The sequence below is a fragment of the Colletes latitarsis genome, chromosome 4, assembly GCF_051014445.1.
Source record: "Colletes latitarsis isolate SP2378_abdomen chromosome 4, iyColLati1, whole genome shotgun sequence".
Lineage (NCBI taxonomy): Eukaryota > Metazoa > Arthropoda > Insecta > Hymenoptera > Colletidae > Colletes > Colletes latitarsis.
Genome location: NC_135137.1, coordinates 35,593,054 through 35,606,505, shown reverse-complemented (window position 1 = coordinate 35,606,505; position 13,452 = coordinate 35,593,054). Strand labels below are relative to the sequence as shown.

The following is a 13,452-nucleotide window of genomic DNA, read 5'->3' as shown; positions in this document are numbered from 1 at the left end:
TTCGATAGTAATGACAAAAATCGAAACGAATCGCAAGGCAATTTAATTCTAACGCGAGACGAGGTTCCTTCTCTTATAACGAATCGAACAACCCATTTATTAACACATAATTTAGAGAAATAATTTCCATCGTATTGCGTATTCGAAAATAACTATTTTCGGGAAGTGACTTAATTCTTCTACTACCATCTGTGCAATTTTATAAAGTTTTGCTGTATAGTTAAATAAAGTGTGATCATTTTGAAGATGGACCTCACGATCGTCAGATTTACAGGCCTAACAGTGGCTAAAAATACTCTTTTACTTATTTAATAATGAAAAAAAATCGTGAGTCGCCGAAAATCTTGATCCAGTGATCGAGGGTTATTATGACACATTTGCTGGCTGCGTCACGCGTGTGTGACGCTTCAATTTCTCGTCAGAGCACGTCACATAAATATGACAGAGATGAGTTTTCTTTCATGTCCACATGTAGAAACGAAGTACGAATTATAAGTGTCAGATTGTTTTGAAATACTGTTCGCATTAATAATTATCTGCACGAATTTAATGCAACGTGACTAACTATCGCGTATTATTTTCTATACTAGTATTACAAAGATTATATATAAAATTAATTTGATCGATTTATCTGAAAGTTTTGATTATGATTCTCCCAAGTTTACCTGGTTTTGGTCATCCAGGCGAGGGGGAATTTTTTACACCTTCGACCAGCCCCGTATACATAACACGCATGCGGTAATATATACACCGTGTATCTAAATTCATGGTACGAGCGAGGAAGATCGTATAACCCAAAATAAGGCGAAAATCGAGCATAACGGAATTGCGTTAGAGGCTTCGGTTTCGAGAAAAATGCGTTTGAAAACCGATACGGTGCACGTGCTGACGACTGTTACGAATTTTACAGTTTTCCCAATCCCTTGCTCTACAGTTTCATTTTCGACCGTGTGCGTGTATCACAGAATTCCCCACACAATCGATCTCCATCTAACTTAAAAATTATTTCATCCAAGAGACCAAAGAATAGGATTAGTTTTACCACGAGTGGGATTCGTGGACCAGGAGCCTGATATTACGAGGCCAAGGGGTTAATTGAGAAGGCGTCGATGAATCGCGTTCGAAGCGGGCCCCAAAACCCCATAGACCAAGACGTTGGTATGTCACGGTACCCAGGAAAGAATCCAACGATCAATATCTCGAAGTAACGAAGTCGACACTTCGGCCTGGATACGTCAGAGTTACAAATCAGAATATTTACCGCGAGACTGAAGCTCCTGCGGTGGCTGTGCGCGCTCGATAAAACGGAGACGCCTTCGGCGCCGTCGCGCGTCCTCGGCTTCTCGATACGCGTGTACCTGTCGCCTTGACGAGAAATGAAATCTAGTCCCGTGTCAATAGAAGGCTTCTATCCGTATTGGCGGTATCGCGGAACAATTTTGTCGACGTTCCAAGAACGGAAGACGCCCGACGAAAGTGTGTTGGGGCGTCGATGGTTCCACATCTGCCGATAAAAGATATTTCAACCCTTTCGGACCCGAACGACCGGATCGATCGACCGGAAATATTCACCGGACACGATTATGAAAATTCAATATTTTTGTCATTCTCATTGGGGATCTCGTCCCGTTGGGGGACACTCTCCGTTTCCATCAGACTTTCCTCAAACTTTCATTACCGGCGCATTTAACCTGAAATAGGTTAAATTGTTAGCCAGATAAAACCTTCCTATCGCGAACGATAAGAAAAACAACTTGTGCAGTCAAATATATTAAAATATAATTTAAGATTCTTCTGTTCCTCATTGTATATGACCTGCATCGTATATCGTTTCGTGTCACGGTTCATTGGTCCCACTTTATATGCTAAGAGGATGTCTAAATGATTTTTTCACCATTACGATGACATGCAATAAAAAAAAACAATGGCATGTTTAAGGAAGAAAAATTATAGATAGACCACACTTTTCTCAATTGGATTTCTTATTTGTCCGCATATGGTGGTTGAAAGAAACGCAATTGCTTTCAGAACGATGAAGATTAGTAGTAGCAAACTGTGTCTCCTCTGGACCCTTACAGTGGCTCCCGTGCAGTTATTCAATTTATTAAATTTAAGTATCGATCACAATTATCAAATCAACACCAACAGGGTATCTACCATGGCAGGGATGTTAAATTCGTTTCGTTCCGAGGGCCAATTTGCGCACCATATCGTGCCAGCCATTTCCAGTCATACCACCGCCAGCCATCGCTAGGTTAAAAGGATCCATTAAACGCAGAAAAACAAATCCAAAAAGCCCCCTAAAACGGAGCCCCCATTAAACAAAAAACTTTTTCCCGTAAATAACTATACCTGAACGATTACATCGAAACGATATTAAAGCCTTGAGAACCCTTTGGAGCACCTGATATAACCGACCCGCGGATAAAAGCTAAGTACAGCAGACGTTTCGATGTTATTTAAACTCCACCGAAAAAGTAATCCCAAACAGCGTGGACCCCCATCCCGCGACGCGACCGAAACAAGAAAAACGAGGAAAAAAGGTCTCGAAAAAGCGACGCACGGAATCCATCGGAACGATACCGCGGGACGGGGGGGGTGGATCGGCGAAAATGGCATCGCGCGGGGCTGCGAACGGAGCCCGAAAAGCTCCGGCGGACCTTAGCCCCGGTATCAACGAGAGAGAGTCTGGACCAAAAGCAGTTCGTCGAGAGATCACGGCAGCAGGAGCAACAGAAGGTACGGAACGGCAGCAGGAACGGCAGCAGTTGAACGCGGGGATCATGCCCGTCGCCCCGTCCTTGCTTCCCCGCTTTGCCCGCGTTCTCCGTCCCCCTTTTTGCTCCGGGCATCGATCGTTCTCTCTCTCTCGCCGTGGACAGATAGAGGGGGCGTGAGGGACGTCTGCGTGGCGGGAGCGAAACGATCGAGGGAGGGTTACCGCAAGCGCGAGAGGGGGGGTGAAGGACGAGCAGGGGAAAGTCGAGTGGAGGGGAGAAATCCGCGGCAGAGTGGGGGGGCGAACGGCGGTGCCGACTAGCACGTGGAAGGGATAATTAAACCGACACAAACGCGGACACGGACACTGGTGTACGGAAGGACGAAGAAAGGTTGCCATGGCTACGTGGATGGGATCCGGCCAATCCCGGTCTGGCTGGTAGGCGTGGCCTCTACATTGGCCACCGAGCTCACTGTATCCGTCTCTTTCTCACCGACTACCCCTCCGTCCTGGCGCGGCCAGGAGGCAGGGAGAAAGGACGAGGGAGCGAGGGAGAGGACGAGAGAGAGAACGAAGTAGAGGTAGGTCGCAAGAGCCGCGGGACTACCCGGTTGCAACGGGCGCGTACAAACGTATCATGCTGGGTAGGGCCGGTGCCGAGATGCCGGCTTGTAAACGAAACCAGTTTGCTATCCGATACGATCCAGGCAACAGCGGCCTCGCGTGATATCCCCACGGCCGACGAGGAGAACGTCAGCGTGCATTTCCGCCGGTGACCCCGAGGATATCTACCTGGAGAACGTTACCTGCGCCGGGAGTCACCTGACGGTAGGCGTCGGGGGTGAGATTCGGATCCGTGAGCGAGTAACAGCGGGATCGACAGTCGCCGGTAGCTCGCTGTAAACGTCGATAGTTCTCTGGATCGTCGAGTGCCGGACACCGAGATCGAAATCGAACTAGAACCGTGGCTTTCTATCCAGGGACCAGTGGCATTCGGGGTTCAGTGTCTGATCGTGAAGTGAGTTTCCGTAATTAATCCCATCCCCCCGTGGAGTGATCGTCGCATAATGAATCGGAGAATCGAGGCGACGACACGATGAGAAGCGCCAAGAGCAAGCACAAATCGTGCCGGAGCGTTTCCTGAGCCGGACGGGGACCGGTGACATCGATGCTCTGAGAGACAAACGCGTACCCTAGAGCACCAGAGTCCGCGAGAGGGAGAGTCGAGGGTGCCAGAGATGTCAGCCGTAGCACCAGCGGGAACCGGTGCCACGGCGCCCACCGCGAACGGTCCGATCGTGCCCGCTCCGGTTTTCGCGTTGCCGACGTTGTCGTTCACCGTCGGCCAGGTGGCCACCGTCTGCGAGACCCTGGAGGAGAGCGGCGACATCGAGAGACTGGCCAGGTTCCTCTGGAGCCTGCCAGTCGCGCATCCGAACATCCAGGAGCTGAATCAGAGCGAGGCGGTGCTCAGAGCCAGGGCCATCGTCGCGTTTCATTCGGGACACTATAGAGAATTGTACGCCATACTCGAGAGGCACAAGTTCACCAAGGATTCGCACGGCAAATTGCAGGCGATGTGGCTGGAGGCGCACTACCAGGAGGCGGAGAAGCTACGCGGAAGACCTCTGGGCCCCGTCGACAAGTACAGGGTACGAAAGAAATTCCCGCTGCCCAGGACGATCTGGGACGGCGAGCAGAAGACCCATTGCTTCAAGGAGAGGACCAGATCGTTGCTCAGAGAGTGGTACCTGCAGGATCCGTACCCGAATCCAGGGAAGAAGAGGGAACTGGCAGCCGCCACGGGACTCACGCCTACGCAGGTGGGGAATTGGTTCAAGAACAGGAGGCAACGGGATCGCGCCGCCGCTGCGAAAAACAGGTACGTTCGACGACTGTTTTTTTATCATTGACCAACGAGACTTTGAGTCTTGTAACAATTTTACCGCGTTGAATTCTGTGGAAGGGTCGAAACTGACCCCTAGAATCGACAAAAGTATGCTGTGTACTATTGATAATGTTTGGAGTCTAGTGGAACTTGAGAAGTACTTGGAGGAGTTGGTAAATAATGTCCTTGAGTTTTAGTAACGTTATCAGGCTTTTTCAAAGATGTTGATAGCTAAATGTGAGTTGCATCCTAGATACGCAAATGCAATATCGAATTCCAGAGGAAAACAGATGACAGAGTCGAGGAGTTCTGTTGTTTTTCTGCGAGTGTCCGCGATGGTTCTCGAGAGACGAAAGTTTTGTTCATTAAGTAGCGTTTAATGGAAGTTAATCGCGAAACGATTAGTGGTTTAGGTCCCTTTAGTCAGATTGTTGATGCTGTGTCCTCGGCAAACGAGCCTTTGTGCCTGCCCCAAGGTCCCCGGCGCGCGGAGGGTCGCGTAATTTCATTTTGACGTCCGACGGAGGGTCGCTGCCGTCGGGCGAACAACGATTTTCGAATTACGTCTTTCAAATTGCATTTCGCCGATGCTTTCCTCTCCTTTCGTTCCGCGATACGTCTGCATAGGAGTGTCCTACCCAAATCGACTCTAAGCAGAGTCCCAGTCAATTTCGTACCCGTCGCTATCTCCGCTCCGAACAAGATATCAAACGAACTTCGCCGTACGCGCGATTCGATATTCCTTTGTACTTGGCGATCTATCGATTCGAGCACCGGGGATTCTAAATAATTAAAAATCACCCATCGGCTTTCGTTTGTCGATCACAATACAATTTTAATGCACACTTCTCTTCGCAATAAGTATATTTGCACGAAGGTATACAGATTTGTAAAATATGTTGGAGAAAACCGTAATTTTTTAATATATTTTACGATAGTAATTTCAGTAATCTTCAGGTTTGCTTGACCAGTAGTAAAGTACCCCTTTTCAATTTAATTGGGATCATTTTCCATGGTGCATATGTAAATAATAAATAAGTATATTTAAATTTTGTAAATTTCTTTTGTGTCTATCGAAATATCATTTATAAAAGGTGTGACCCGTCGGGAGGTCACACGACAGCCAACGTGTTGAGGAACAATTTTTCCAAATTCTTAGATTGTTATTAACGACGATGATTCAAGCTTTCGCAAACTGGCTAGTTAAAATCTGTTAAAACTATAACATACTTTTTTCTGACAATTGAAATATCCCAAAAATCACGTTTCAAGAGTAATCTATTTTTATGTTTCATGAAAAAATAATATATTTCTAAAATTGCAATTATCTATGCCTCGTGCAGTTGATATTTTAAAAAACCAATATTACGCGATGCATTTCGCGCTCAGCGTTTAAATTTTCTCTATAGGGGATGCAATTTCTATATTCAGAGTGCTCGCCACCGTCGAAGGTGCCTCAAAATTCTTAAAAGTATCTCAACCGCGGTAAAAACGCGCATCCCGCGGGAGAGACTCTTGGATCGCGAAGTAGGGTCGCTGTAACATCGAAGATTTTGTAAAATATCCCGATAGTGAAACAAACAGGGAAGAAAGAATGGCAATCCGCTCCACCCTCGATTAGTCACGACTGGTCGTCATTAAAGGGTCGTCGCTCGAGCCACGATCGCAGAAAAAGCGACTGCACCACCTGTCGTTTCGATTCCAAGCACCTCAATCTCAGGTAACGTCTGGTTGGCGGTACTCGGTCGTTTGTCGTCGGCGAATAGCGCCAGGGTGGGTTTTCCTTACGGCCAGGGAAATTCGAGTTGGGTTTTCCCCGTGGCCTGCTCCTCGATCCCCGAGCACATATTCCTCCCCGAAGGTAGAGGAAACCTCGAACGCTCGAAACACGACCTCGAATTTTCGTTGCTCTGCTCCCAGCCCTGGGAAAATTCGCTCGATCGTACCAAAAACGTTACATTTCCACGATTTCCTGCGTTACGCTCGCAAGAGAGCGGCACGGAGAATTTTCGAGCGTTTGTAAATTTATAAAATACGACCGCCCCTTCATTCGTCGCATGATGAAAAGAGTTTCGTCGTGCGTTATCAAACTGATTACGCGCATTGTCGTATTCCGAAATGATGGAAATTATTGTATTCGCGCGTTTTGTTCCCGACAGGGAGCTCCCGTTGTCGTTATTAACTAATAATATCGTTTTTTAAACGAGGTACGCGATTTTAGGTCGACCATTTTAAGCTTCATAACGTGGAAATTCAATTCTAGAGGGTACAGAGGGGATAATGCGAAAAACAAAGGGGTCCGGATTCGTCTCGTTCAAGAAACGATTCGAAACGCTTCGAAATTCGTGCTTTCGTATAAAAAAAAAAAAAAACGAAACGTTCGTTTGTTGCAAATGACAGATGTTTGTTGAAACTTGCCAATTTCGCTAGCTTGAAATCGCCTACGACCCAGATACTTTGTCGCGCGAGCACGGAACGTCTGTAATTATTGTGCTCTGAATGAAGTCATTAATAGTTATTACCTACGTCTATGCTGTAATTGATATATCGTTAACGGACGAGGATCGTCCGACTGCGCTGGTCTAATTGATCTTGATGAGCCCGCGCAACGGAAAAAGATTACACGTCTTAATCTTACGCTGGTCCTTATTAGTCATCCGCATCGTCCATTACGAGATGCAATAATTTATGGCAATTTCGAAACAAAGTCTGCCGCGCGTTCGTATCAGCCTTTTAAATTTGTATCGACCAACTACGCGATATTGTCTCTTTACATACACTCATTTTTAATTCATTTGAATCATAGAAGAAGTATATTGGCTTGAATTCCAGTTTGGTTTACGTTAGCTAAATTATTCGATTGCATTGGCGTGGAGTGGGAATAACGTAAATTTGGAGTGACATTGCAAAATTATTCTGCATTTTCTGATAGTAAATTAGTGAGCCTGTTAGTAGTCGGATCAAACGATATTTCTTTTTGATTTATGAAATTAAGAATGCACAGGTATGCATTTGAAATTGAAGTATAGAGTATTCAGTGTTAGATTGAATATTAATTGCGTCGAATTAGACAGTTTTTCCCCCGTGATCTGCTATCGATAGAAGAGCAGTTAACGGAATGGAACGAGAACACGAAGACAGGAAGAGATCTCCGGATTCGTTATGGATTTACAAAAGATATTCGCGATACTCGAATGACCAATTCTCTTTACATTTCCGCCGATACAAGCGCTGTGTATTCTAGTCAGGTTATCCAACAATGGCCGTGCCGTACCTATCGTTACCCGGCGTAACGACATTCCGTTTCTGGCCTCGAGCCACATTTTCCTGCACGTAATCCTGCGAATCCCCGGACAAGTCCTCCTCCTCTTCCCTTACGTACATCCTGCCTCGCCTCGGACGAAAAGCCTCGCTCAGTTCTCTCAAAAATATCGATTCCCGTATCGAACTCGACGTCCTCCCAATACGCGATCCCATTGTTACTCCCAGCAGCTTCGAGAAATGCTACAGCAATCCGCCTTTGCATTTTTATAATAGCCATTCTATTAGTCTCTTGCGTCTCGAAATCCTCATCCATGGTGTAACAATCTTTCTCGAATTATTATTTGGTAAAATAATTAATCAACAGACTTGGATTTGTCACATTGACCGAGAGGATGATAGCTGATAGCAAAAAGTTTCTTATATTCTCAATAAAATCTGAACCAAGTCTACACAAATGCATGGAAACCTTCATAAACACAAATGGGTCCTTCTCATCTACAAATAAATCTGATGCACGATGGAGGAATTTTTCTCGAGTTATTCCACGATAAAATAATTAACAAATACACTCAGATTTGTCACATTGGCTGAGGGGATGATAGCTGATCCTAGCAAAAATTTTAAATCAAACAAATATCCTTAGATTCTGCATTCTATAAAATTATATCAACCACCCCAACTCAAATCTGAATCCTATCCAAAGTCATTATTTCGAGCTGTCGAATAAGCAACAAATTCTCCCGTATTCGAACGCTGAGACATTTTTCCCCACGATTTGAGGTTGCAACGAGTTTCGAAATTAGAGAGGACCGAGCAATATCTATTTCGTAGAACCTTTACGACAAAAGGATCGTTTTTCTCGCGCGTGTGCGTATCGCGAGGAAATTCCCTTCACGATGCATTTCCCGTGCTCGCGGAGGTAATGCGCGGACAGGGTCTCTCCCCATCGCGTAGTCGTCGTCGTTTCGCTCGGGGTGGGTTAGGAAGACACGTAGACAGGATACAGTGCCCGCCCCGAGGATCCTGGAAGGTCCTTTCAGGAACGTCGATCCGCATACTGCCAGCCTCGCGGTATATTTTCGCGGTCCAGCGAGCGAGTTATTCAATATGCTCAACCCCGAAAGCCCCGGAGCAATCTCCGTGCTCGCACGTACTCTCTCTCTTGTACCTGTGTTACACGCTGTGGTGTGTTCGCGCGTACGTGTGCGTTTGCGCGCGGTCTACGTGCGATTTACGTTCGTCTGCGACGTACGTATAGGACGTTATATATTACGGGGACGAGCCTGGGACACGTACGCCTCCGACTGAGCCCTCGTACTCCGCAATCGGTCACGTTCTGCGTCGCGGGAACCCGCGAGGATCGTAAAGTTCGCTCGCGACCGCGTAATTTGCGCAACGAACCGCGCGTAATGCGGTGAACGATAAATTTTTAGCCCCTTTCGTCGTCGATGCTATCAGAGATTTGTCTTCGAACGGGCCCCTCCCTTTCACACGCAGGCCAGATTCCTGCGTGGAAATTTATGGCCGGAGTCTTTAAGGACTCACGAAAGATTGGGACTCAACCCTTACGTGGACGATCTCGATAATTGTGTTAACGCTAGTAGATAGAAATCAACTTTCCTTCGAAGCACTAGTGGGGAATTGCATAGATTTTCTATTAATCACATTGACATATATTAACCGATTAGTTTGAACTTGCGGAGGGTTGAAGAAGAGAATGGGAATTATTTGTTTTTTATAGTTTTTGTTTACTCGATATAAAGGGTCGTCAAATTACTGTCACAGGTAGAGCACAAAATTGTAGAACTTGCGTTCCATTTTAATGTATCGTCCGAAAATGTATTTTAAATCAAGAAATATTAAGTAGGAGTGTTCCACTTGCAGAGTACATCTACTAAAATAATTCCTTAGGATTGCTTTGCTCTGTAATGCATCGTGAACCTCCTTTTTCTCGATGATTACAGCATTTGCGATATCGTGAAAACCGTAATGCAGAGTATAGAGAAATAATAATGAAAGGTGCCCGTAAGATGCGTTGTTCCTCGAACGATGGCGGATCCGTAGATCGATGTTGGGGGGATATCGTTGCTAGAGAAGTTGCGAATTTACGTTCACCCACTGCATTCCTGTAGCCGGTGTACAAACCCGTTTGTAACTTGAATACCAATTTCCAAGCGCACCGCGTTACATCCAAGGAGACGCGAAACGTAGCTCGCAGGAGTGGCGAGGGCTTTCCAAAGGGACACGAGAAGTGGGGATAACCACCTCAACAACCCTCCGTGTCGCCGGCTTTTCGGGCGGGGGTGGTGGTGGCTTAGCCCGAGCGTGTTTCACCTCTCCTCTTTCGCTGTTGCCTTCGCTTCTGAAGTTACCAGATTTTGATAAAGTCCCCGGTGTATTAGAGGCCCCGCGCTGTTTGCGTTTCCACGCAGATCCTGTCTGGCTGCCACCTCCGTTCCCTCCGCCCACCCAGTCTCGTTCTGTTCCATCAGGATCTGGGGTGATGCCAGTTCCTTCCCTTCTTTGTGGCCGCGGAACTCCACGTCGTGCTCCTTTTTCTTTATCGCGACGGGATGACATGATTTACGGGGTCGCGAACGATTCGCTCGATGACGACTCATCGTTCCCTTTCCTCCACGATGTTTCGTCTCGCGGATAATTACTTTCAAATATTGAATAGGTCGCGGATTTTTAATCGGGGTGATTATTATTTAATACATTTCCGACGGGAAACGAGTATTCTCATTTTTTAGTAATTTCTTCGACAACGCAAGAAAAAAATTATATTATCCACATATAGCTCCTGAACATTTTAATAAATCATATTAATTACAAAAATACTTGTCACATGTTGAAGGAATTCTATTTCATTAAAATCATCGTATAGGAAAGTTTTAAGAAAAATGCCCCGTCGTTAATGTGTTAACAGTGAGGTATTTGATTATTGGAGCGTCACGAGAGATATTGAGAGTTTTAGTTACTTTGCTTCTCGATTATTTTAAATCGTCAAATTTCTCTGTCCAAAGTAAAGAAATGTACGGAGACATTTGCATTTGTTTGGATCGACGTACCGATGCCGAAACGTTCTCCAATCCCGTGATAAATCGTCGTGCTAAAAATTGCGTTTGATTGCGGTTATTATTTAATAAACTAAGATTTTGAAATGCACAATACGAGGGAAAGTTGCCTCGATTGGACCGTCTCCTACGTTAGGCCGGCGCAATTCGAGATATAAGGAAGATTTGTCTTGTTTAAGTGTGAACGTAGATTGCCTACATTGGTAAGTAAATGATAAAGCTGCTCGATTCGTTCCGAGCGGTCGTTATTCGCTGTTGGAAGTTAGACTGTGTGTTTTGTTAGTTAACGATCAAATATTTAAACAAAAGATCGAAAGATCAACAGATTCTCTCCGTAGACGGTACATTTATCGAACCACAAGCTACTATCGTCGTTCTGAAATCTTAAAATCAAGATTGGAACATATATTGTCAGTTACTCAATAAAATAGCCTCTTAGACTATAATCTAATAAATTCGATTTTAATTGTTCTTACATAAAAAATTCGTCAACTTTCCCCTATTTTGAAACACCCTGACATATTCGTATAATTTCTAAAAATGCTAGATCGAGATGTCTTTTCAAAATTTCACTTTAATTTTCGATGAGCTACGTAAATAAACGACGTAGGATTTATGGAGAAGTTTTCACGAGAAAGGGACACTTCTCGACGATCATTATAGCGAGAGCGTGGTTCAGCGATGGCCGAAGCGTCGGTCAAAGGCATCTTCCGTTATCTTGATGACCCCCGAACGAGAAGGGAACAGAGAAGACGCGAATGTCATCTGTGTTGCGCAACCTTTCGCCGCGAAAAAGTGTCGTGTCCCCCGTGTTCGAGGGCCTGCCCTTCTCCGGATGAACGACAGCTGTCCGACGAAACAGAGGGAATTCCGGTTTTGAAAAGCAACCGATGATACAACCGGGGAAACTGCTCACTGGCATGCTCAGGAGTTAATCAATTCCCGACTGTCTAGCGAGTCTCGAGAATAAAAATGATTAAAACATTTCCATTGCAAATTATTTCTGAATCAAAGGAAATCGAAGTTTCTGATCGGTGTGTTTCGAAGGGGATACAATTACAAAGCTCGAGATGCTGTTATGAGATAGAATTCTAGAAACGCGACAAGTTGAACGTACGATGACACGGCGAAGTCACGTACGCGTGACAGCGGTCGACGACGGTTGGCAAAACGATCGCGTGCACGTAACGAGAAAAGTTGAAAACGTTTCGAGGGGTCTCGCGGCCGTGTGCAGAGCAGGTTTTCGCTGTAAGGAAATACTCGTTTCGAACGATTCAATTTCGAACATTAGCCACTCGATGAAACGAAGTCCATAATTACCGTTCGCCGTGACAAATCTCGTGACGCAACGTTTTCCCGTCGCCGATCGTTTAGAAACCGTCAGCCATCGAACCTGGCGGTCATTTATGGCCGGTGAATTAACCGACGATAATGACCAAAGCGGGCAGAGAGCACGCGATTTGCAAGAGAGCCGGGGCCGAAAAGCCGCGAGACGGCGACGGCGGCGTCGGCGATCGCGCACGACGTGGCAAAAACCGGGAGAGACAAAGGCAATGATTAATTCCACGTTGGATGTCCAGGATCATTAGCGCCAGACTGCCATGACACCTGCTCGCACGAGCCCTTCGTGATAGATTACCTGGGCAGCAGTCAAGGAGAAAGAGAGGATCGCGGGCCCCCGGATCGTCCGTGGCGGTTACTAATGATTCCGTATTTCGACATTCTGAGCGATATTCAGGAAGCCGTGGAAAAAGAACTCCGGTATTACTGCCAGTCTCTCGGGGTGGCCACAGAATTCGCGTGGCAGCTTTTTGTCAAAAGCCTGTCACGATGTAACGTGATTGATGTTGGCGGTGGCACGGCTGAATCACGAGAATTCGTGCCCGCCGCGAAACAGGACCGCAAGGAAAAACGGTGAATTAATAAGACCAGAAACACCCGTGTTATAATTAAATGGCAGCCGAGACGCGGTCGCATTAGCGGGCCCGGCTAATTGTCACGCTTCGTCCCCCCGTCCCTGACAGCGCTCGTTACAGATTCACGCCGATCGCCGTTTAACAATTCTCTCAAAAACCTGCAAATTTTTAGTTCATCCTCGTGACACTTGTTCCATCGTTTGCATGACTAACTGGCCCAAATCTGGTCCCCTATTCTCGACCCTTAACATGAGGGTGTTGAATATATCGACAAGACAGACTCACATATCAACCCTTTGCACTTCGAGATGTAAACAACTAGCAATACCAAATGCAATTTTGTGACGTGACTCCTAAAACTAGAAAGATATTCTTTTCTTCAGAAAAATTTCTACCTATAATTTACAGTCTATTCATAGATTTTTTCAATTTGAATGATCATAAATGAAACTTGAATCGTACACGTATCGAATACAAATTAGTTAGCGATCCAACATCTCATAAGGTTGTTGAATATGAAGCAATTTGTATTATAATTTTAACTTGAATCGAGTACATATTATGTTTGTCGACATAGCTGTGCCAGTG

General features: G+C 45.8%; 1 protein-coding gene across 1 annotated transcript in view; it reads left to right on the top strand.

Annotated features, from left to right (window-relative positions):
* Positions 1 to 3,392: 3,392 nt before the first annotated feature.
* Positions 3,393 to 13,452, top strand: part of Optix (optix) — a 59,342-nt gene continuing 49,282 nt past the window's right edge. The window contains exon 1 of the mRNA XM_076763145.1: positions 3,393 to 4,601. Within this exon, the coding sequence (XP_076619260.1) occupies positions 3,958 to 4,601 (644 nt within the window). The 5' untranslated portion in view covers positions 3,393 to 3,957. The remainder of the gene's footprint in view (positions 4,602 to 13,452) is intronic.